At 39.3% G+C, this 22060-nt stretch overlaps 1 protein-coding gene across 1 annotated transcript in view; it reads right to left on the bottom strand.

The window, feature by feature from the left end:
• dnah2 (dynein, axonemal, heavy chain 2) overlaps positions 1–22060 on the bottom strand; it is a 198846-nt gene that overhangs the window by 57109 nt on the left and 119677 nt on the right. The window contains exons 39-45 of the mRNA XM_079809147.1: positions 19222–19339; positions 7639–7775; positions 5966–6103; positions 5728–5886; positions 4155–4307; positions 3438–3529; positions 2639–2837 (exon numbers count right to left, since the gene is read on the bottom strand). Coding sequence (XP_079665273.1) covers positions 2639–2837; positions 3438–3529; positions 4155–4307; positions 5728–5886; positions 5966–6103; positions 7639–7775; positions 19222–19339 — 996 coding nt within the window. The remainder of the gene's footprint in view (positions 1–2638; positions 2838–3437; positions 3530–4154; positions 4308–5727; positions 5887–5965; positions 6104–7638; positions 7776–19221; positions 19340–22060) is intronic.

Below are 22060 nucleotides of genomic sequence, written 5' to 3'. Positions count from 1 at the left end.
CGGCCCAGGCAAAAAGTGGTGGGGACAATATCGGCCCAGACAAAAAACTGGGGGACAATATTGGCCAAGACAAAAAGTGGGGGGGGGGCAATATTGGCCCAGGCAAAAAAGCAGTGGGACAATATCGGCCCAGACAAAAAGCAGTGGGACAATATCGGCCCAGGCAAAAAAGCAGTGGGACAATATCGGCCCAGACAAAAAGCAGTGGGACAATATCGCCACAGACAAAAAGTGGTTGGGACAATATCGGCCCAGACAAAAAGTGGTGGGGACAATATTGGCCAAGACAAAAAGTGGTTGGGACAATATCGGCCCAGACAAAAAGTGGTGGGGACAATATCGGCCCAGACAAAAAGCAGTGGGACAATATCGGCCCAGGCAAAAAAGCAGTGGGACAATATCGGCCCAGACAAAAAGCAGTGGGACAATATCGCCAAAGACAAAAAGTGGTTGGGACAATATCGGCCAAGACAAAAAGTGGTGGGGACAATATCGGCCCAGACAAAAAGTGGTGGGGACAATATTGCCCAGACAAAAAGTGGTGGGGACAATATCGGCCAGACAAAAAGTGGTGGGGACAATATCGGCCCAGACAAAAAGTGGTGGGGACAATATCGGCCCAGGCAAAAAGCAGTGGGACAATATCGGCCCAGGCAAAAAAGCAGTGGGACAATATCGGCCCAGGCAAAAAAGCAGTGGGACAATATCGGCCAAGACAAAAAGTGGTTGGGACAATATCGGCCCAGACAAAAAGTGGTTGGGACAATATCGGCCAGACAAAAAGCAGTGAGACAATATCGGCCCAGGCAAAAAGTGGTTGGGACAATATCGGCCATACAAAAAGCAGTGAGACAATATCGGCCCAGGCAAAAAGTGGTTGGGACAATATCGGCCAGACAAAAAGCAGTGAGACAATATCGGCCCAGGCAAAAAGTGGTTGGGACAATATCGGCCAGACAAAAAGCAGTGAGACAATATCGGCCCAGACAAAAAGTGGTTGGGACAATATCGGCCAGACAAAAAGCAGTGAGACAATATCGGCCCAGACAAAAAGTGGTTGGGACAATATCGGCCAGACAAAAAGCAGTGAGACAATATCGGCCCAGACAAAAAGTGGTTGGGACAATATCGGCCAGACAAAAAGCAGTGAGACAATATCGGCCAGACAAAAAGCAGTGAGACAATATCGGCCCAGACAAAAAGTGGTTGGGACAATATCGGCCAGACAAAAAGCAGTGAGACAATATCGGCCCAGGCAAAAAGTGTGTGTGTGGGGGGGGGATTTCGGCCCAGGAAAAAATCTAATCTTTTCTTGAAGAAAAGAAACAATGAAAGAAAAACAATGCGTGATACTGATTACAGAAAATGTTTGGGAGTTTTTTGGGTCAATTTTAATATGTATTATATGAAAGCAAGTCTTTGGCAATTTTACTTCTTAAGTAAAATCAAATCTGATGTTTAGATATTTTACTGAAAAACAATGCATAATAATGATTACAGTAAATGCTTTTTTTGGGGGGTGGGTGGAAAAGAGACAAAGGGCCCTATCTTGCACCCAGCGCAATTGACTTTGTACACCGACGCATGTGTCATTCCTATTTTGCACCCGCGCAAAGCGCGCTTTTCCCTCCACAGAAGCACGTCGCTAAACTAGTGAATGCAATTGCGCTCCCTGGGCGGTTCAGGGCAAAAAAGGAGGCGTGTTCCGGCGCAAACAATCCCTGGTGCTATTTTGCTGTTCCATTAAACAATTGCGCCACTGACCAGAAAAAACCTAGTCTAAAGTCAGTGGCGCGTTGCGCGTTGTTCATTATGCTATTTTAAGGGCGCATGCTTGACCATAATGTATAGCGTGCACAACGCGCATACACTTTGCTCATGTAATCTACACAGATGCAACAGTTATTTTTGCAAATCATAAATTGTTACACTAAAAAAATATTAACACATGAGATGACGGAAATCATTGTGGTGTGCCACGAAGATGTGAAAAAATAGGCATAAATCTAGCTTACAAATGATTCAGGCTAATTGTAATAATTAAGGATAAGACCTGTTTGTCCAATAGTGGCAAGACATATATGTATATAAGGACATCTGACAAATTGGTTTGTCCGTCAAGAACCAGGAAAAAAAATCGACTGAAAAACTGAAAAAACTGAAAGACTGAAAAAAAAAAAGACTGTGAAATCACCTTTACCATAATGTACAACATTACAACTTCACTTCTCTGTCTTTCACTGCTCTTACAAGAACATCAGTCTCCTCGGCTGTGAACCGCTCCTGGCGTGCGCCTGGTAAATACGCCATAATAATAGCAATCCATAATGGAACTTGCGCACCTTTTAAAGGGAATGTTGGATGACCCTCTGATTGGTTTATTCACGTTACGCCCAAACCACACCTATGAATAATGAAGCTACTTCAGACCAACCCATTTTATATTTGCGCCGGGCGCAAGAGCCATTTATCCCGCCGGGAAAATAGCAACAGCGCCAAGACCCACCCACAAAGTTACTTGCGCTTCGCGCTTTGACACTTGCGTTTCAGATCGTTAAAATAGGGCCCATAGTCTTTTAATGCTTCTGTTGAGATCAAAGTTTACCATATCACTAATACTAAAAGGGATTCTCATCACCTGTGAGGACATGTTGACAGTGAGCGCTGCCCATGTGACTGAGTCCAGGCTCTGCAGGACACTCTGGACCACTGAAGTCTTTCCCGTCCCCACTGGACCCGTCAGGAGCACAGGGTGCTGAGCAGACACCAGAGCCTTGACCAGGTAATGATAGCGCACTGTGTCCACTGTGGGGACCATGATCTTATAGAATGGAGCGCTGCAGAGAGACAGATGATAATTAAAAAGACGCCAGCAAGAAAGTTGAAAAGTGGGGCGGCTAAGAATGAGACATGCTTTAAAAAAAAGGACAAAAAAATGAAGAGAAAAAGTAGAATATGGAGCGAGAGAGAGAGAGAAACAGCAGAAGGGTGGGAGGAAATATAGTTGAGAGAGCAGAATGAATGAGAATACCGAGGAGGAAGAGGAGGTGAAAAGTCCTGATTGAAAGACTGAAAATTGAAAGATGTAGCGAGACATTTCAAATGAACAGAGGGATAAAAAAAGAGTCAGGTAAGAAGAAAAAAAAGAACCCCAGGAAGGAAAAATGGACAGCCGACAAAGAGGGAGCAAAGAGAGCCAAGAGGACAAAGGACAATGAAGGGGAAAGAGTTGGACTGACATGACAAATGAGAGCAGGGGAGAGAAGAGAGAGAGACGAAGAAGGATGAAAAAGATGAGAAATATGAATAGACGGGGAATTCAGAAGTCTGGGACGGAGCCAGGCGAGAGGCCTTTGACTGAACCCGCAGGCGGCTGGCAGAGACCCCTGAATAGGCGGAGGGCGCGCACACGCACACACACACACTCTCAATCTCACTTGGAGGTGTAGCGCCAGCCTTTGGGCAGCTTGTCCTCAAATGACGCCCACGTTTTGTTCTTGGTGTCCACGTAGTACTCGTAGATGGTGTCCTGAGGTTTAATACAAAGTGATTATTTTTCCAGTAATATATTTGTTTCTGCAGGCAGAGAGGCTTAAAAGTTTGTTCTAGACGCACAGCATCAGCGCTTTTCATGTCAAATTAGCATGTCTGAGCATGAGCATGCATACATTTACATTGATTTATTTCATACTGTACGTGTACACTACACGAATTCTTAAAAACGTTACATTACACAATGAAATCATTTTTTAAAAAGCATTCTTTAATTACAAACAAACAATAAATGGACCAGTGGAAGCAAAAGTTGAAGTTATTGTTTTTGATTCTATTTGGTAACATCAATAGCACAGAAATGACACACAATGACCCTGTCCCAAATGGCACACTTCATATGCACTTACAGTCTTGTGGACTTACATTAGCCGCCATGTTCGCATACCCATTAAGTCCACGAGACTGTAGTGTCCCGTTTGTCATTTTAGCTTTCAGAATGGGTGAGGGCACCCCCTTCATGGTTGATATGCACCCTCGATGCGCACTTTTGCACTTTTTCCCGCACTGAAGCCCCGCGGCAGACTTCTGCCCGAAGGTGCGGGCTCGTAGGAAGACTGTGATTGTTTAGGGTGCCATATGGGACAGGGCCCACTGTATACCTTGTTAGGGAAAGTTCCCTCTATTTCCCGTAAGAAGTTGTCAATCTTCTTGCGTCCATCCTCATCCACTGCTGCGCACACAGACCATATGAGACTGAAGATGAACCAGAGCTCCACCATACGGCCAAAGTTTTCAGAGTCCGCTGGGTTCACCTGACCAGCCGGAGAGAATGACAGATCAACTCAACCAAACAAATGCAAAGTGGAATATGTTTAATATGTTCATATGTTAAAGGTACACTGTGCAACTTTTTTCAGGCTTTCTGCCGGTTTTATCAAGGTAAATTTAAGACTTGAAGACCTTTTTAAGACCAAGTAAAAAAAACATTTGAGGAATAATAGAATGGGAAAACAAAATGTCAATATGTTCTCTAAATGTAAATGGCTACAGAGAAACACAAAGTTGTATTAGCGACACTTCAGAGTTTGATAATACAACTTACCTACAGTAACCCATTACATTTGAATTCATTTTACAAAATATAAATCACTCTAGAATCACTGACAGTATGTTCTTTCTCTGTGTATCTGTCTTTGTTTCCAGAGCAAATGTCTACATTTTCTTGAATTTGTTTGAATTTGAATTTTTTTTATGATTAAAACCAGAATAAATATCTGCCAATGGGCTCAGAAAAATCAACTTAATTCAAAGGGAAGTTTTCCTTTTTAAGGCCTTAATTTCTGTAAGTGTGAAGTAAGACTTTTAAGACCCGCAGAAACCCTGATTTCTTTGTTCAAAATTGAAATCATTTGTTAACTAAATCAAGTCAATACATCATTGTCTTACTCTTAATCACTTTGGTAAGCCTATTATAGGTGTTTATATTTTACACATGTCGGGATGTTTTTTTGTGAGAAATTTTGTACATCCAGTACATCACTCGCCTGTGCGTGTCTCTTCATATCTGTAAATAGAGAAAAGTTGCTCCGCCTACTTTGACGAGTATGTGGAAGTGGCAGAGGTTAGTTGTCTCAACGAGTGAGAAAGGTTGACATGGAAATCTCCAATCTCTGGAGAATCACCCGGTTTAAATAAACGCAGAACAGAGGAGACGCTGGTTCAGGAAGCAGCAAACTTTTGAGTTGTACCGCTCAGGAACAGCTTTATAAATTAATCTTAACCTCTGATTACTAATTTAAATATTATAATAAATATTACTAATAAATATTAGCAGGAGGAAGTAATATCTTGACTTTGATCGAGGCGTTTTAGGCAGGACTGGATCAGTGTTCTCTGTTAGATAGAATTAATCCATTTGTGGGAGACTATGAGCTTTGTAACTTTGCAGAAAGTATACAAGCACAAACAGATACATTACACACTAAAGGAGAACATTAAACAACATCATATGACCCCTTTAAATAATATACTGGTTCCATGCAATTACAGCTGACACAGCAGCACCATTAAAGTATCATAAGTCTGTTCCACACATATGGCTTCAGAAGACTTGGAATATATGATGTGTATGATCGTATGGACCACTTTGATGGTGCTTTTGTCATTTCAGAGCTTGACAGCCTATAGTTGCTATATTGGCTGCACACATCAGTGAGGTGAAAGTGTTCTGACCCCGTTCACTGGAGTGGCCAGTGTGTCGTAGAGTCTACACAGCGACGCCACTCCGTTCAGTTCAGTGATGGTCACCAGCTCCTTACAGTGAGTCTTCTTAAAAGTGAGGGTCTTGTCTATGTAGCGATCAAACAGCTGCCTGAGATGATCCACTTCAACCTGAGAGCAAAAGAGAGAGAGATGAAGCACATTGCCAAATGTTTAATACCATACTTGAGCTTAACAATGTGTCCCAAACCTTCTTCCGTTTTTCCATCCAGGACTGAACATAAGGCTTCCAGCTTAAATCAGAATAGTCATTGTAAACCATCCCACAGCGAGACACTGTAGCAGGGGACGCCACGGCTAGATCCTCCACTTCAAACAATAATGAGACCTGCAACACACTCTCATTAATGCTTAAAACCCAACCAAATAAGCACAGAACTGTCACTTAGCTAAAGGGTGACTCTCACAAAACCAGCCAAGAGCATGAGAGCGTCCTATTTCACAGCAAAACAAAATACATTAATAAGAAATTATATTTTCCATACAGAAAACAAAGTCTATTTTAGGGCCATTAAGAATTTCTGTATTGTGACATTTCTTTCCATGACAATTAAGCATTCTCATAATGCAATAAAAAATGAAAACAAATATTTAATAAAAATGTTAATTGTATAACTTAAATTGTAAAGTATTTATAGATCAGCATAATATTTGTTGTTGATTTTAATGGAAACAAATGAACAGATAGATGAAAAGAAACATGTTTTTTTTTTTGCATTATTCTGTAGTAAGATGATTTTTGGGCATTACCTTAATGAGATTTTTTCGGGGAGAAAATAAGCTTTTTGTAAAAAATAATTCCTTTTCTTGATGCAAAATACACTATTGCTCACTATTGGTCGGTAAAAAAAAATCTATGTTTTGGAAAGAAGCCTCTTATGCTCCGTAAGGCAGCATTTATTTGATCAAAATCTATTAAAACAGTAATAATGTGTCATATTATTAAAATTTTAATAAAATATATTTTAATCAGTGTTGGGTAAGTTACTCTAAAAAAGTAATGAATTACTAGTCTTCAAAAGTGTAATTAGAATACTGTACAAATTACTCTCTCCAAAAAGTATTAAATACTAATAACAAATAACTTTCTGAATCCTATATCAACCTTGAATAGTTCAGTGATTCAACGACATGAAACGGCTCTTTTAATTTATTCAAATAAATAATATAAAACTAGATAAAGTATTCTTATTAACTGACCAAAGAACTACAAATGTGAGAAGGATAAATACAAATATGCATTTTAAAGTTTGATGTTAATTCCACTATTGTATTATATATAATTGTTCTACAATTTATAGAACAATACCCGCCTGCTACTCTCATCCGATCGGTTGCATCCGGCCGCAGCCGATGTCCAACACACCTGCTGTCATTGGTTGATTTAGTCATGTGGGTTCTCAGTTCATTTCTGTCATTGGTTCATTGTCTTGATTGTTCACAGGTGTGTCTTGTTAGTCATTAGTCTCTGTGTATTTAAGTCCTCATGTTTGCCATGTGTCTTGGTTGAGTATTGTTTCCTGTAAACCGCTGTTAGTGAGTTCTTTGTTTAGCCAAGTCAAGTCATTGTTTCTTTTTGCTCACTTTGGATTATTGGCAATAAAACTGCACTTGGGTTCTTCAACACTTGCCTCCAGTGGACTATCATTACGATTATAAACATTTTTACTATCACTTTTTATTCATTTAATATGTCCTTGCTGAATAAAAGTATAATGAAGGAAATAAATAATTCTATGTAGTACCCTGATGGGTTAGTGAGGTGAAACGCACAGTGTCAGGTCTGGAATCAGAAGTGAAATAACCCTGGGTGGGCGGCATTAGAGGTTTTAGTGTGTGCCGGGTCTCGTCTGCCACCAGTACCTGTTCAGGCATGGAGATTCTCTCTCCATTGATGAGTGTGAGGACTTTGTTGTCGTCCATTACAGAGTTCATGCTCTCGATCCACAGCGTGTCCACTGGCCCGTCAAACACAATCCACTTCTCATCAGGCTTCTCATCTGAGCTCGGCCACACAGAGAGAAAGTGTTAGTGCTTCACACACACACACACACACACACACACACACACACACAGGATGAATGTGAATTTCCTAATACACCCTGGATCTCTTTGTCTCTCTATTTTTCATTTTCCCCTTTCTCTTCTTTCCTCTGTCAGTCTCATTTCCCTACTTTGGTTTCGCAGACACCAGAGAGACTTGCAGGCAATTGTGGTGAAGCCTCTAATTGATCATTTATCTTTTCCTGTCCCGTTATCTGCCCATGTGTGTCTCATTTACTGAACTCAAAACAATAAAACACAAACACAGAGCACGGCTCATCTGTCTTATACACACACATACAAACGCGCCCTGTCTGGAAGCAGCAGGCCGGCTGGCTGCCTGGGTAAGCGTATAACACCACAACTGTCACACACAGCTACAGGAAGTGTCACATCTCCTCTGGGCCATCTTCCCTCACTGAACAGGGAGGAGGGGACGCACACAGATACAAGCCGTATTGAGCCAGCGAAAACCGTGATTAGAACGCTTGGGCATCGCCAACCATTGGGTCAGAGGTCACTCTTCGACCGGAACGCGACTCGCATACTGCTGTTACCGGAAGCCAGTTATTACAGTTTATAAAAAGCGTCTGCCAAATATGTAAATGTTATAAAGTTATAAATATGGATATTTTGTAAATATCACAAAAATGCATTACTTTGCTTCGGAAGGCCTTTTTTTAACCTCCTGGAGCCGAATGGATTACTTTTATGATGGATGGATGCACTTATTTGGACTTCAACTGCCATTATAAAGTATATTTTTTTAATATAACTCCGATTGTGTTTGGCTGAAAGAAGAGAGTCCTATACACCTAGGATAGCATGAGGGTGAGTAAATTATGGGATAAATTATGGGATAATTTTCAAAAATGAAAACTCTGTCGTCATTTACTCACCTTCATGTTGTTCCAAACCCATAAGACTTATGTTAGTCTTCAAAACACAAATTAAGATATTTTTAATTAAACCTGAGAGATTTCTGCTCCTCCACTGGAAGTCCACTTTGAAGTATCAAAAAGTTCTTAAAGGGATCCCCTGGTGTTAAGACTTGTATGGCTTAATATAACATAAATGATGTCTCTTACTGCAATATGTAGTAGAAAACCCATGAAAGATCTACGTTATTTAAAAAATCCATTATATATTTGGACAATGGGCGGGCACCATTTTGTTTGCGTTCTAGGTCGATGACGTAGAATGGTTGCACTCGGCAATCAGCTGGCGCTACCCGTAGCCATTTTTCCCACAACACAACTCGAAAATTGTTTCAAGGTGAAACAACACCAATTAATTGCTTTGTAGTTGCATTTAAAACATACTCAAACACACGTGCACACAAACTCACACATACAATCAGATCGGCGCGCGCACAAACACACATCTGACAGACTGCTCTGTCTCAATCGAGATGTGTTACTCGTCAGTCTCCACGACAGGGGCTGAATCCGAAATCGCCCCCCTATACCCTTAAATAGGGCACTATTTGAGGGCACAGCCATTTGTAGTGGTGTCCGAAACCATAGTGGACATGTTTGAGTGCATTCATTCAGTCCCACATTGCACCGCAATAACGAGTGTACAGCCGATGAACACACAGCGGCTGTCCGACTTCACGCACTCGTTTTCATTCACTCCTTTGAGTGAACTGTATTAGTGGACTAAAGTAGGGAATAGTGAATGAGGGTTTAGGGGGCGATTTCGGATTCAGCCAGGGACAGTGCTGGCCTGCCGAATCGGAACCAGGTGACAAATTAGGCAAGTCAACCCTCATGTAACATTACAGCTGATTGAGCATGGATGTGTGTGTGTGTGCGTGCGCACAGTGCGCGAATATGTGTGTTTGTGTGTGTGTGTACGCGCCGATCTGTTGGTGTTTGAGTGTGTTTTAAATGCAATTACAAAACAATTAATTGGTTTTGTTTAACTCTGAAACAATTTTCGAGTTGTGTTGTGGGAAAAATAGCTACGGGTAACGCCAGCTGATTGCCGAGTGCAACCATTCTACGTCATCGACCTAGAATGCAAACAAAATGGCGCCGCCCATTGTCCAAATATATAATGGATTTTTTAAATAACGTAGATCTTTCATGGGTTTTCAACTACATATTTCAGTAAGAGACATCATTTATGTTCTATTAAGCCATACAAGTCTCAACACCAGGGGATCCCTTTAAGAAATCCATATGAATTGAGTGGATTGATGACAGTAATGGATAACAGAATTTTTAATTTTGGGTAACATATCACTTTAAAGTCCACCCAAAAATGAAATTCTGTCATCATTTACTTGCCCTCATGTCATTTTTTTCTTTCTTCTGTGGAACGTAAAATAAGAATGTATGGAGAAAAAAATACAATGGAAGCCAACATTCTTCAAAATATGCACACCGGTTTGGAACAACATGAGGGTGAGTAAATGACAGAATAAAAATGTTTGGGTGAACTATCCCTTTAAGACCAGTTCAAGACCCCTGGATTAGAAGCCACTAAAAACATAGAAAATACTATGGGCTGCAAAAAGTGAAGTAATTTTTGGTTGGATTGACAATTGGCAGGAGAACACTGGAGCTCCATTCAGAGCGGAAGACCTGAGAGGACACTCCTGTCTGTGAGATGGAGAGAGTTTAGCATACAGTATGAGGGCTACAGACAAACGGCTCTACAAATTAAGTTAAAAGTGCGGCACAAACTAAAGGAAAATGTAATTGCAGGGGAAGCAGGAGAAAAAGAAAGTTCTAAGCTAAATGAAATAAACAAACAGCCTGAGGTGTTCGAATCAGCTATTCAGATCAGAATCCATTAGATCTCTGCATTACTGCACAAGAGCTCCAAGACAAAACGACCACATTAAAAAGCAAATGCACTAGAGCTAAATATACTAATTCCAGCCTGCTCTCCAAAAGCTATTCAATATGGCTCTTGAAGGGGGAATGAATTTAACCATAATAATGACTAAAGCATTTGTATGGGAAGCTGTTTTATTGTAATCAATACCAGACTCTTAGAATTCCTCCAAAAGCACACAATCTCTTGGGTAGAAGTAAAATGGACTTTAATAACAAGATTACAGCACATCTGATTTATTATACAGTATTTCTTACATTAATTGAAATAAATATCACAAAAATATTGCAAGATTTTTGCCTGAAACTTTATAAAAGTCTTTCATTCTGTCTGATATTTGGCATCAAAATGTATTTCACAACATAACACGACTCCCTAGGATTATTTGATCCTGACTGATCGATCGCAGAAATCAGCAGTCAAATACTTTTTATATAATGGCTGTTAAACTGCATTGACCGTCAGCGAAACTGATTTCGGACCCACTTTATATTAGGTGGCCTTAACTACCATGTACTAACATTTAAACAACGCATTTTTACATTGTACTTACATTTTATAAATTACCTCGCATGTAATTACATCTGTGATTAATTTCTGTAGTTACATTTATAACTAAACTGTTGACACTAGCTAACCCTACCCTTAAACTTACCCATACCATCACACCTGTCCCTAACTTTACCAATATCCCAACTCAATATCAGCAAAGTGTTTTGCAATACAATATGAACACAATAAGTACTTATATTTTGATGTAAGTACATAGTAGTTAAGGCCACCTAATATAAAGTGGGACCCTGATTTCCAACATCTCTCAAATCACTCTGTGGCCTCTTTCAGAATCAATGATTGAACTCAAACTTGTATTTCAAGTCCATTTATGCATTTATTTGGTGAGTAGCAATTTAATAAGAATGTTAATGAACAGTCAGCAGGTCATTAATAGAAAATAGACCACCTGGACATGGGTTTCTTTTCCAACAATATCCAGCTGAATGTACATAATCTATTAATATAATTTAAAATGTTAAAATTATTGCACACAGAAACCATGAGCTATTTGAAATTATAGTGATAAAAATTGCTATAAAAATTCCTCCACTCTCCCAGTTGCACAGAGAGTTATTGAATAAGCCCAGTATTCCAAGCAGTTCAAACCACATCAGAAGTTTCTGATCTCACTCAGTATGACTCAAAAATGCCAAATCTACACACGTGACCTGGTTCTGATTCTGAATTACAGCAAACAATGGACCTCCTGGAACACTACTGACAGACCTGGACCATTTACCCTGGCAGTAAACCTAAAATTAAAAACAAGAATATTGACCATCAAGTTCCAGACGTACGTGCACGAAAAACATATTCATATCCAATTATATCACACATTCATCAAAGTACAATTAGGCCTGAAACTCAGGCCCACAGGCAACATCAACCCTGCAGTGAAAGAATTATGAGGAATGGCTCACAGGACCCACTGTGTCATAAAAATGCAATGTCCTGTAGATATTTCAATTAAAATGAGGAAATATTGAAAATATTAGAATCAGTAATTGAGGCCATTGCTTTTTATGGCAGCGAGGTGTGTGGTCCACTAACAAACTAAGAACTCGCCAAATGGGAAAAACACCCAACTGAGACTTTGCCTGTTGAATTCTGTAAAAAAAATGTACATGGAACACCAGAAATAACGCGTGCAGGGTATAATTAGGCCCATATCCATTAACTATGAGGACACAAAACAGGCAATTAAATTCTGAAACCATTCACAACTTAGTGGTCTCTGAACATACCATTACAAAATCCTGTGAATTCAAGAGTTGAGCAGAGAAAACAAAACAAGCCCCTCACTTCAGACGGAGGTTCAAGAACAGATTCAGTAATTAGACTACACCACGCTAAAATGCAAATGGAACGTGATCAAATTAAGCCGCGTTTCCACAGTGGGAACTTTCCCCAGGAACTAGGGACTTTGGGCTGGTACTCGGTGTGTTTCGACCGCAGGAACCAGGGTCTAAATAAAGTTCCGGTTTAAGATTTCACCCTCAAAACAGCCCTGCTCGTGAGCTAGTACTTTTTCAAAGTTCAGGAACTTGAGCACTGAACATGCTGATTGGTTGAGTATACTCAGCATTTTATTTCAACCTAAAAGTCTGCTGTGGTGCGTGCAGTAAGAGTTGTTTGCTATTCAAATCAACAATGGAGCTTAAAAAATACGACCAATGGACCGACGACTAGGCTCAGGCTTTATTAAGTTTATTTAGACAAAATCCAGTGGGCTCTGGAAAGTCACGCGCAGTCCTACGTCACCGGACTAATCTTCACGGTACTTTAGACCACGATGGAAACACAGACAATAATTTCAGTAAAATAAAGTAAAATAAAATACCATAGATATAGAAAGACGGTTCACTACTATTGGTTATGAATGGGAGAAACTGCAACGCACAATATGGTGGAATACGTCCCACCTTCTAAGTAAAAGAGCCAATCGCTGATTGGTAAAGTCATTGTGTCACTGCAACTTCCCATAGAAACCAGAGACTCGCTCTAGGACTGCACATCAATGGCTCGTCTAGCCTGAAAAATAAGCTTTGTTAACGCTATTTGAGCAAAAGAAACAACATTTGTGGGACAGTTCATGTCAGATTTTGTTGCTGATTTGAAATGTTATTTAATTGTGAGAATATCTGTTGGGGGACCATCACAATGAAGTGTTAGTAGATATTAAGCAGACAGTTAGTTGACATGTAGTTGCAAAGTTCCTTATAGTCAACAGAATGTTCCAAAGGGACCATCAAAATAAAGTGTTACCAGCAGTTTTTGAGATTTCATGATTCCTCCATTCAAGCAGATAGGACTTGGTCTTGGATGCCCAAAATAGCTGCAAATATGGCCACCCAGTGAATAGACCTTCCTTGAAAGGGACTTTGGTAAAATGCAATGCTATCTGGCCCAGAAATGTACACCTGTCCTCTGTGAAAAATGGGAATCATCTTGACTAGGTCCATACTCAGCAAACAACCCAGCAACAGGAAGAGGTAGGCGGAAAACAAGGCAAAATGAACAAAGACCTAAATAAATGGTTGTTCTTATGCAGCAAACCAAATAAAATTGAGTTAATAGTAGTATTTCACTATGAATAAATGCAAAGTTCAATGAAAACTACAAAATGATTTACAAAACAAATACTTTTCACTTTAAAACTTACATTTTTATAATCTTCCTTAAAAGGGACAAAACAACAACAACAATTTTGTCATCATTTATTCACCCTCATATCATTCCTGAATGTTAGTAATAAAACAGTTTTGGTTACCATTGGCTTCCATTGTATGGGGAATATCTTATATATTATATATATAATAATATATATTATATATATAATATCAAAATATCTTTTGATTACACAGAAGAAAGAAAGCCAGGTCTGGTGCAACATGATGGTGAGTAAATTATGGCTGATTGTTCCTTTTTGGGTGAACTATCCCTTTAAAGGATTTGCTTAAAATAATATTTTTATAAAAAAAAATAGTCTGTTAAATCTCTTTATTTTCTAATTGTTTACATTTTACATAAGCATTAAAACACTCAAGGCTGTGCTGCATTATATTCACAATGGTCTGTTGCACCTTAGTGCTTAATTAATATTTTTCTTCCTTTATTTTAATCTTTTTAATACTCTCTGACTCATTCTCTTTGGCAAATGCACCATAACTTTTCATGCCAATGAAGCCCATTGAAACATTAAAAGAGAAACAGAGGGAGGAAGGGATTGCAGAAGTCCAGAGAGAAACACAAGCATCCGGGGAAAGGCACAGTTTTGGCTCTGTCAGACCGTTTCAAAGGAGCAGAGCAGAACACACATACACACTCCAGTGTGTTAACCATCGGAAACCCAATGTATGCAACACTTTTTTAATTTAATTCACGCATTTCATTTAAATTCTGTAAAATGATTTTCAGCACAGCCCAATAAAACTCTGAGAAGAACATATGAAAGTTTCAAACAAACTATTTTACAGAGAAGACTTCGATCCCAAGCTGCAGGCCTCGAAATTTGCCTTTTTTCAGGTAGTTCACCGAGGGGTGGGCTTCTTGAAAATGTGTTTAAAGGGATATCAAAATCATTATCAGTATCAGCGTTCTAAGAGTAAACTCATATAGACCATCTCTGTAATATTACACATTTAGAGACGCATGAGACAAACTGAGAAAAATCCTAGCTGCCATTCTGAGCAGATTCATTGTCCTCCATTCTTTGTTTTCCACTATTGTCATTTCTCTACAACAATAAGCTGCAAATGCTTTGTCAACACAAATGTGGTTATTTGTCATGCCAATAAATCAAACTAAACTGCAAGTGAAGAACTTAGAAAGAGAGAGAAAGATGGAAAGAGAGGGGATTTGAGCTGTATGTTGGTCAAGTTCAGAATAATGTCCAAGCCAAGAGACAGAGAACATCAAAAAGAGTGAAAGACCAGATCAGTTTGACAGGAGCTACAGTCCACAAAACATTGAGATCACTCCAATAAAGAAAAAATACATATAATTAATTATAATAATAAACCATAACACAAGCCTGCATGTGTACATAGACCAGTAATTGAGAAACATAACTTCATATTGGATTGTACACAGAACGAAAGTACAAAAACTGACGAAAAACACACGAGCAATACCTGCTGCTTTAAAAGGCTGTATAGCGATCAAAGAGAAAGCCTGGAAAAAACAAGCTATGTGATTTCCTGTGATACTCTAGAGACTGGCACAGAGACAGAGAGTTTGTGGACCACAAAAGAGACCAGGCTGGACGGGATGGCGAAAAGAAAACTAATCAGCAAACTTTTCTACAGCCACTTTCACTCGCACTTTCTTTCTTTCTCTCTTCCGTTTGTTCTTTCTTGTCACATCAGGATTCATTTCCTCTGTCAGTGCTTCAGCTGACGTCGCAGAACGCCTGCTATCAGCAACAATCTAAACTTCTTGATGAGCACAAGCTTTAAAGTCAACATGAAACAGCATTCACAACACCTCTTACTCTTACCTACGAAATGTGCCTCACAAAAGTACATTACAGGACATTCAATGAGGATTTTTTTTTTTTCATCCATCAATAAATGATCAACTCCAGCCGGGTCGCCTGATGTTGAAAGACCCGAAACACTCAATGACCGCAGGATACATCTGCATGATGTATCTTTTACCAAAGTGGGCATTTCATACAGTAAAGGATGTCAAATCTAAATCTTTTTATAGAGAGAGGTCTTTATTAAAGGGGTGATGAATTGAGAAAACTTTCCCTTGAGCTTTTGATATATAAAAGGTCATGGTAATATAAGAATATCCTGTAAGTTTCAGAGCTGAAAACTTCCTTGTTAGTCAAAGAAAAGCTTTTATTGAAACCAGGCCCAGAAAACGTAAGAGTGTAGTGAAGCACCGCCTCAACAGAAGAAGAACAACGCCTGATTCTGTAGCCCCGCCCACCGACTCATGCTACTAACGTGACAGCTAAGAGCAGCATATAGAGCTAAACTGCATCGAATTTCTAAGCAGTAAACATACCACATAAGCTTTTCGGATTCCAATATTATGAATGCATGGACTAACTTTTTTTTAATGAATATCCAGCTCACGTGTGGAAGACATTGCACGCATGTTCATTTAAACACAAATTAGTTTGTAAACGAGACTGGATTTGCAGACAGGATGAGATTACATGAACGAATGAAGTAAAAGATTTTTTTATATGCGATTGCATTGTTACAGATAGTATTGATTATGTGTACATCTATGATTGGAGCACACTGTCACAGACTGGAGAATACTTTATTTGTGGTGTTCTTGGTTCATTACGGTGTTGATGTGCATTGTTCACTCTCTAGACTTGATATTTGAAGGGCGCGCGTGCCCTTGTGTGTGTGTGTGTGTGGTTCGACATATTCATCGATCGGGCGGGACAATAACGTTAATAAAAGAATAACATTCCAATCAATCGCGGGTGGATGAGAGATGAATCATTGTGTTTGTTTGATAAAGACATTTTGCGAGCCCTGGCTGTGGGCTGACAGGGAGAGCAGAAGCTCATTAAATATGCAAATCTTATCCAATCTTCAGTGCGGCTTGATGGTGTCATGAACTGGCTTTTTAATTGTTTTATACTGTTGTCTGAGGTCAACTTATTTACATTCAAAAACATCATAATGAATAAGTAATAGGCTATTTTCTGCCTTGGTTTTGAGCCTCTCTCCTGGAAACAAGGCCTAAAAACGGAAAAAAAAATCAATCGGTTCACTCCGAGCAGAATCGATATTTTAACGTTTCCGTTTTTGCGTTCCTCATTAAACATTACTGTTCCGAAAACGGTTTGATTTGAAAAAATAACGGTTAATAACGTTATTTTAATTTAATTTAGCCAAACAAACAAATATGTATAAATAAAGACTTATTTTCACTCAATAATAATATAACGCATGATAATTAAACTTGAATATTTATTTCATAACATTTTTAAAACCACAACAGAAATACATGCATTAATTACAAAGCATAAACAGCGGGACAAATATTGACCTGTTTTAATGGAGCGGAAAGTGCCCTAGTGCTCTATATGCCTATTCTTTTCAGAAGAGTGATAACATTCTTTGTACATAACTTTTTTTTCAACACGACTTGTTTAAAAAATTGCATGAATAAAGAATAAATAAACTGGATAACCATTGCTCTTTTAATGCACCGTCAACTGGTAATTTCAAAGCAAACACTGCGCAACACGTCCTTGCATCACATAATCAAATTCAGTCAGCTAATAAAGCTTGATCATTTAATGCAATATAACATACCATTTAATACGAAGCATCAACCGACTATATAGACAACATTGAGCTGTATTGGCAATCTGAAAGACTATAGGAAAAATGTTTGATAGATGCTAGTAACCTACTACCTAAATCAGACTATTTGAGCTTAAAGTCTGTACTGCTTATTTAAACATACGAAAATGATGTCCTCCAATACCTGCGCTTTCATTGTAGACCTCAGCGGGGAAAGAAATGTACTTGAGGCATGAAAATGCGCGCTCTACACCGACTTGCGTTACCGGTAGATTCATAGATGATGGTGCGCGGGCATTTCACTCACGCTTGATCCGTCAACGTCACATGCTGTACTACTCTATTCATGATTGGTCACTGCCAAATTAAAATATTAAAGAGAACGATAAAATAACGTTATTAACCGGTTAATGGTCATTTCAAATTAACGTTTCTGTTCAGAACGATTCAAATTGATTTTGCTTTCGTTTTCGTTTTTGTTCCTCTTAAAATTTCGTTCGTTTCCGTTTTTCGTTTTCGTTCCTTGAACCGGTTCAGAGCCCTCCGCAACATAATTAGTAGATATCAAACGATCTGTAACAATGCAATGCTATCACATATAAAAAACATGTTTTACTCACACAAGTGTGTTGCACCGTTCCTGTCGGATCCAATATAGAAGGCACAGCATTTTGTTTTAATCTCAAAATGTCTGCAAATCCTGTCTCGCGGTGAAATGAAGCGAACAAACGTCCAATGTCTTACGTACGTGAGCTAGAACTTCATTAAAAATAAAGTTCAACCACACATTCCTAATATTAGAATCCGAAGGAAGCTTATGCAGTGACTGTGTTCTTCAGGCACAGCGCAATATCTTGCTATCTTCGGCATGTTTATTGCTTGGTAGCGCGATCCGTTTAGCTCCACGAGTCGTGGGCGGGCTTGAGGCGGCGTTTCACCACACGATGACGTCAAGGGTTGGCATATTCTGAGATCGAGCGTTTGTTGGGCCTGGTGTCAGTAAAAGCTTTTTTTTTGACTAACAAGGAAGTTTTCAGCTCCGAAACTTACAGGATATTCTTATATCACAAACTTTTATATATCAAAGGCTGGATGAAAAGTTGATTTCTCAATTCATAACCCCTTTAAATCTCTTGTTATTAGCAATTATTGCTGCATGCTTTGTTAACCAGCATTAAACTACTGTAAGCTAGAATTAGAAACTGTTGAATTTTTTGAGTCTAATGTATCTCCACACCAAAAATGTGTTTCTTCTGGAAACCAGTGAGTAATATTAAAGCGTCCATCATTAAAACAGTACTCTGTCACGCTAAAACCAAATCGACACTATGGGTGCAAAACAGACTCAGCAAGTAGCTTCCTCTCCCTTTAATGAGACACCTGAGCTTGTTTTTCTTTAGCAAGTTTTGACAGTTCTAGGGGGAAATGTATTTGACGTTGTATTGATGTGAAGAAGAGAGAAGTGCGAGAGTGACGATTAAAGAGCACTGCTGCAGAACTTTTCCACAGACTGCCGTCTTTATATGCACATACTGTGTATTTGACTACAAGTGCGATCCAAACAAATGGCTGAATCCAAATTGTACAAATTTTTTTGTTCTCCATCTTTAAACTCAAGTTAAGCTGACATTTACACAGCTTACACAGGGTACACCAGGCACGGAAATGCTTGTAAATGCTTTAAAACAAAACAAAACAAAGACGAGACAAAATGTACCTGCACAGGCCGTCCTCATGAGCGAGGAGAGAACACCATCCGTCCACTCATTGGTGGAGAGGTTGTATTCTCCGTACAACTCTCCCAGGCTCACTGCCTTGGGGTTTAGGGGACACTCCTAAAGGGGCATCAGCAAAGGTAAAAGGTCAAAGTCGGAGGGAATTATTCAACTACAGGATAGGAATCAAACAGAGGTGAAATCATACAGAGGTGAGAGACTGACACACAGGAGACTCAAGGGAGTGTGTGTGTGTGTGTGTGTGTTATATGGAGTGGTGGTAATGAGGAAACAGGGTGAGGTGATGTTTGCATGGAGAGATAAAGATAGGCACCAGAAATAGATATGCAAAGAGGGAGGAGTGTTGAGTCAGATATGAAAGAGGAGACAGGCATCGAGAGATGGAGAGACACAAGGAAGGAGGGAGAGAGAAAGGAAGGATGCAAATAGAAATGGCAGCTTGAGTCACAGAGAGAGCGGAGAACAAGATGGACCCCAAAACTGTAAAGAATCACACACACTAGGCAAAAAGTACCAAGAGATGCAAACCAACAGAGATTTAGACTCTCTCTCTCTCACACACACACACTCACATGCTAACACCAGGACGCCAAACCCACACAGACACACAGTCACCACGGGTACCCAAACCCACAGAGAATTAGACAGTGACAGGGACAGGGGCGAATGCACTGGAGGGAGAGAGCCGGAGAGAATTAGGCTATGTTCAGAATGGAACACTACCTTACTACTCACTGAATACTGTGCTTTATAGTGCATTCTGAATTCAATTATATTTACGTTTCTTAAGATCTCTGCTGCTAAACTATATAGGGGGCCCTTACTTGCACATTACTATGATATTAAACAGTAACAACATAGCCCAAACTTTTAGCCTAAATTCAATTGCTTATTATTTTTTAGATATAATAATCAACATTCAAATGACAAATTGTATGCAAACATGTAAACTGCACATCAAGGGGGTCGCACACCGGACGAGAAGCGCAGAGCTATGCAACGTCCAGGACAACTCGGTGTATCGCACACTGGACGCGCACATTCTATGATTATCAGTATTGTTCAGCAATACTGTTATGTTAAAAGACATGAGGAAATTAAGATAATGTCTATACCATGTTATGATTGTACTGTGCAATTAAATACAATCGTTGATAAGTCTGCAGCCTGAACATTTTACCTCAGGGCGTAACTTACATTAACTGAAATCATTGAAAAGCTCACCTGAAAAGCATCAGCAATCTTCATCCACTCAGCTGATTTCTGCATTTTGTCCCTCAGAATCAGTGGTTTGTCGCATATAATTCAAGTTGTTTCCCAAATTCATTGAGTTTTTCGTCGTCTTTATGTTGCGCTACTCTACTCTATTTTCAGCAATAGTATATCCAGCTGAAGTGTGTTGTGACCTGGTGCCGGTTTATTTATTATATTTTTCCTATAGGCCTATGTTTAGGCTTTATTCAAGCAGTTAAACTATAATTGTAAAGGTAAAGATATTTTGCAGCACAGGGTGAAGTCAGTATGTACATTAACGACAATTTAAGACTATTATAAAAAATATTTTTTATATAAAACTAGGTAAATTGATTTTGAACAGCGTGCTGAGTCGTAGCTGGTGTGTGTACACTCAGAAAATAATGTGTTTGAATTTTAAAGACGTTGTGCAGAGCTTCTCATCTGGTGTGCGACCCCCTTAAGGCAGTTTTGTTCTAAATCTTCTAAATTCGAGCGATTACACGAGATATGACACGTTTCAGTAAGTTGTACTGTATCTTTCAACATATAGATGTTCATTCATGTTCATTCTGTAACTAGTATTAAAGAGGAAGAGATGATGGCCTTCACTCGCGCTCCACTCTGCCACTTGATCAGAGACGTCTTTACTAATCTGTCACGCCACATTAAAGAGTGCCAAACGGCATTTATTGTTTGAATTTTGTGATAAAATGGACAGAATTTGATAGATTAATCTTTATTTCTTATCGAAAGTAACAAAACGTGGAGCATTTAGCAATTATTGTTGGTGAATGGTGGTTAGGCTACAGCGCTGTATTAGTTGTGAACACATAAGACAAGTACTGAAAACAAATACATGTACCGTTACACCCCTAATGACTATTTAATCAATAAAAAGTCATTAGGTCAACTTCAACAATGGGCCAGGGCTGGGCCGGGGTGCATTCGGTACACCATGAGAGTACAGCGGTGTATCGTGGTTTTTCAGTTCGGTTTGAATATCGTTACACCCCTAGTGAGTTCATTATGCATGTTTTTTTGTATTTCTATTAATTTGTGTGTTTAATCTAATTTTGTAATTGATAATGTGCTATTATCAACATAACCAAATATTCCAAAACTAGTAGCATGCTACATGTTGTCACCTGACATCATTATGTTAAATGTTTAATTTAGCAAGTACGGGGTTCCTCATTTCTCGTCCCAGCAGAGTTTCGTTCCAAAGCTAATTAAACCCACCTGAATAAACAAATCAAGTTCTTTAGGTTTACTCGAAAATTGCAGCCAGGTGTGTTGGAGCACGGTGGGAACTAAACTCGGTAAGAGTGGTATACTATTCATAACATGTAATATGGTGCAGTATAAAAGGGGGCAAATTTGTATGGAGTCTATACAGAAAAACAAGAGATTTTGACAATATCAACAAAGCATCTTTCAGACCTCACCTGCATCTCACACTCGTGTACACACACACACACACACACTCCAGGAACATCATTAAGAATGAAAACCTGAGAAACATATTTCCCCCCACCCCAACCCCACTCATCTATTTATACCCGCATCAGGATGAGAAACGTGAAA

Source organism: Gobio gobio, assembly GCF_949357685.1.
Source record: "Gobio gobio genome assembly, chromosome: 2".
Taxonomy (NCBI): domain Eukaryota; kingdom Metazoa; phylum Chordata; class Actinopteri; order Cypriniformes; family Gobionidae; genus Gobio; species Gobio gobio.
This window is presented reverse-complemented; position numbering and strand designations above follow the sequence as displayed.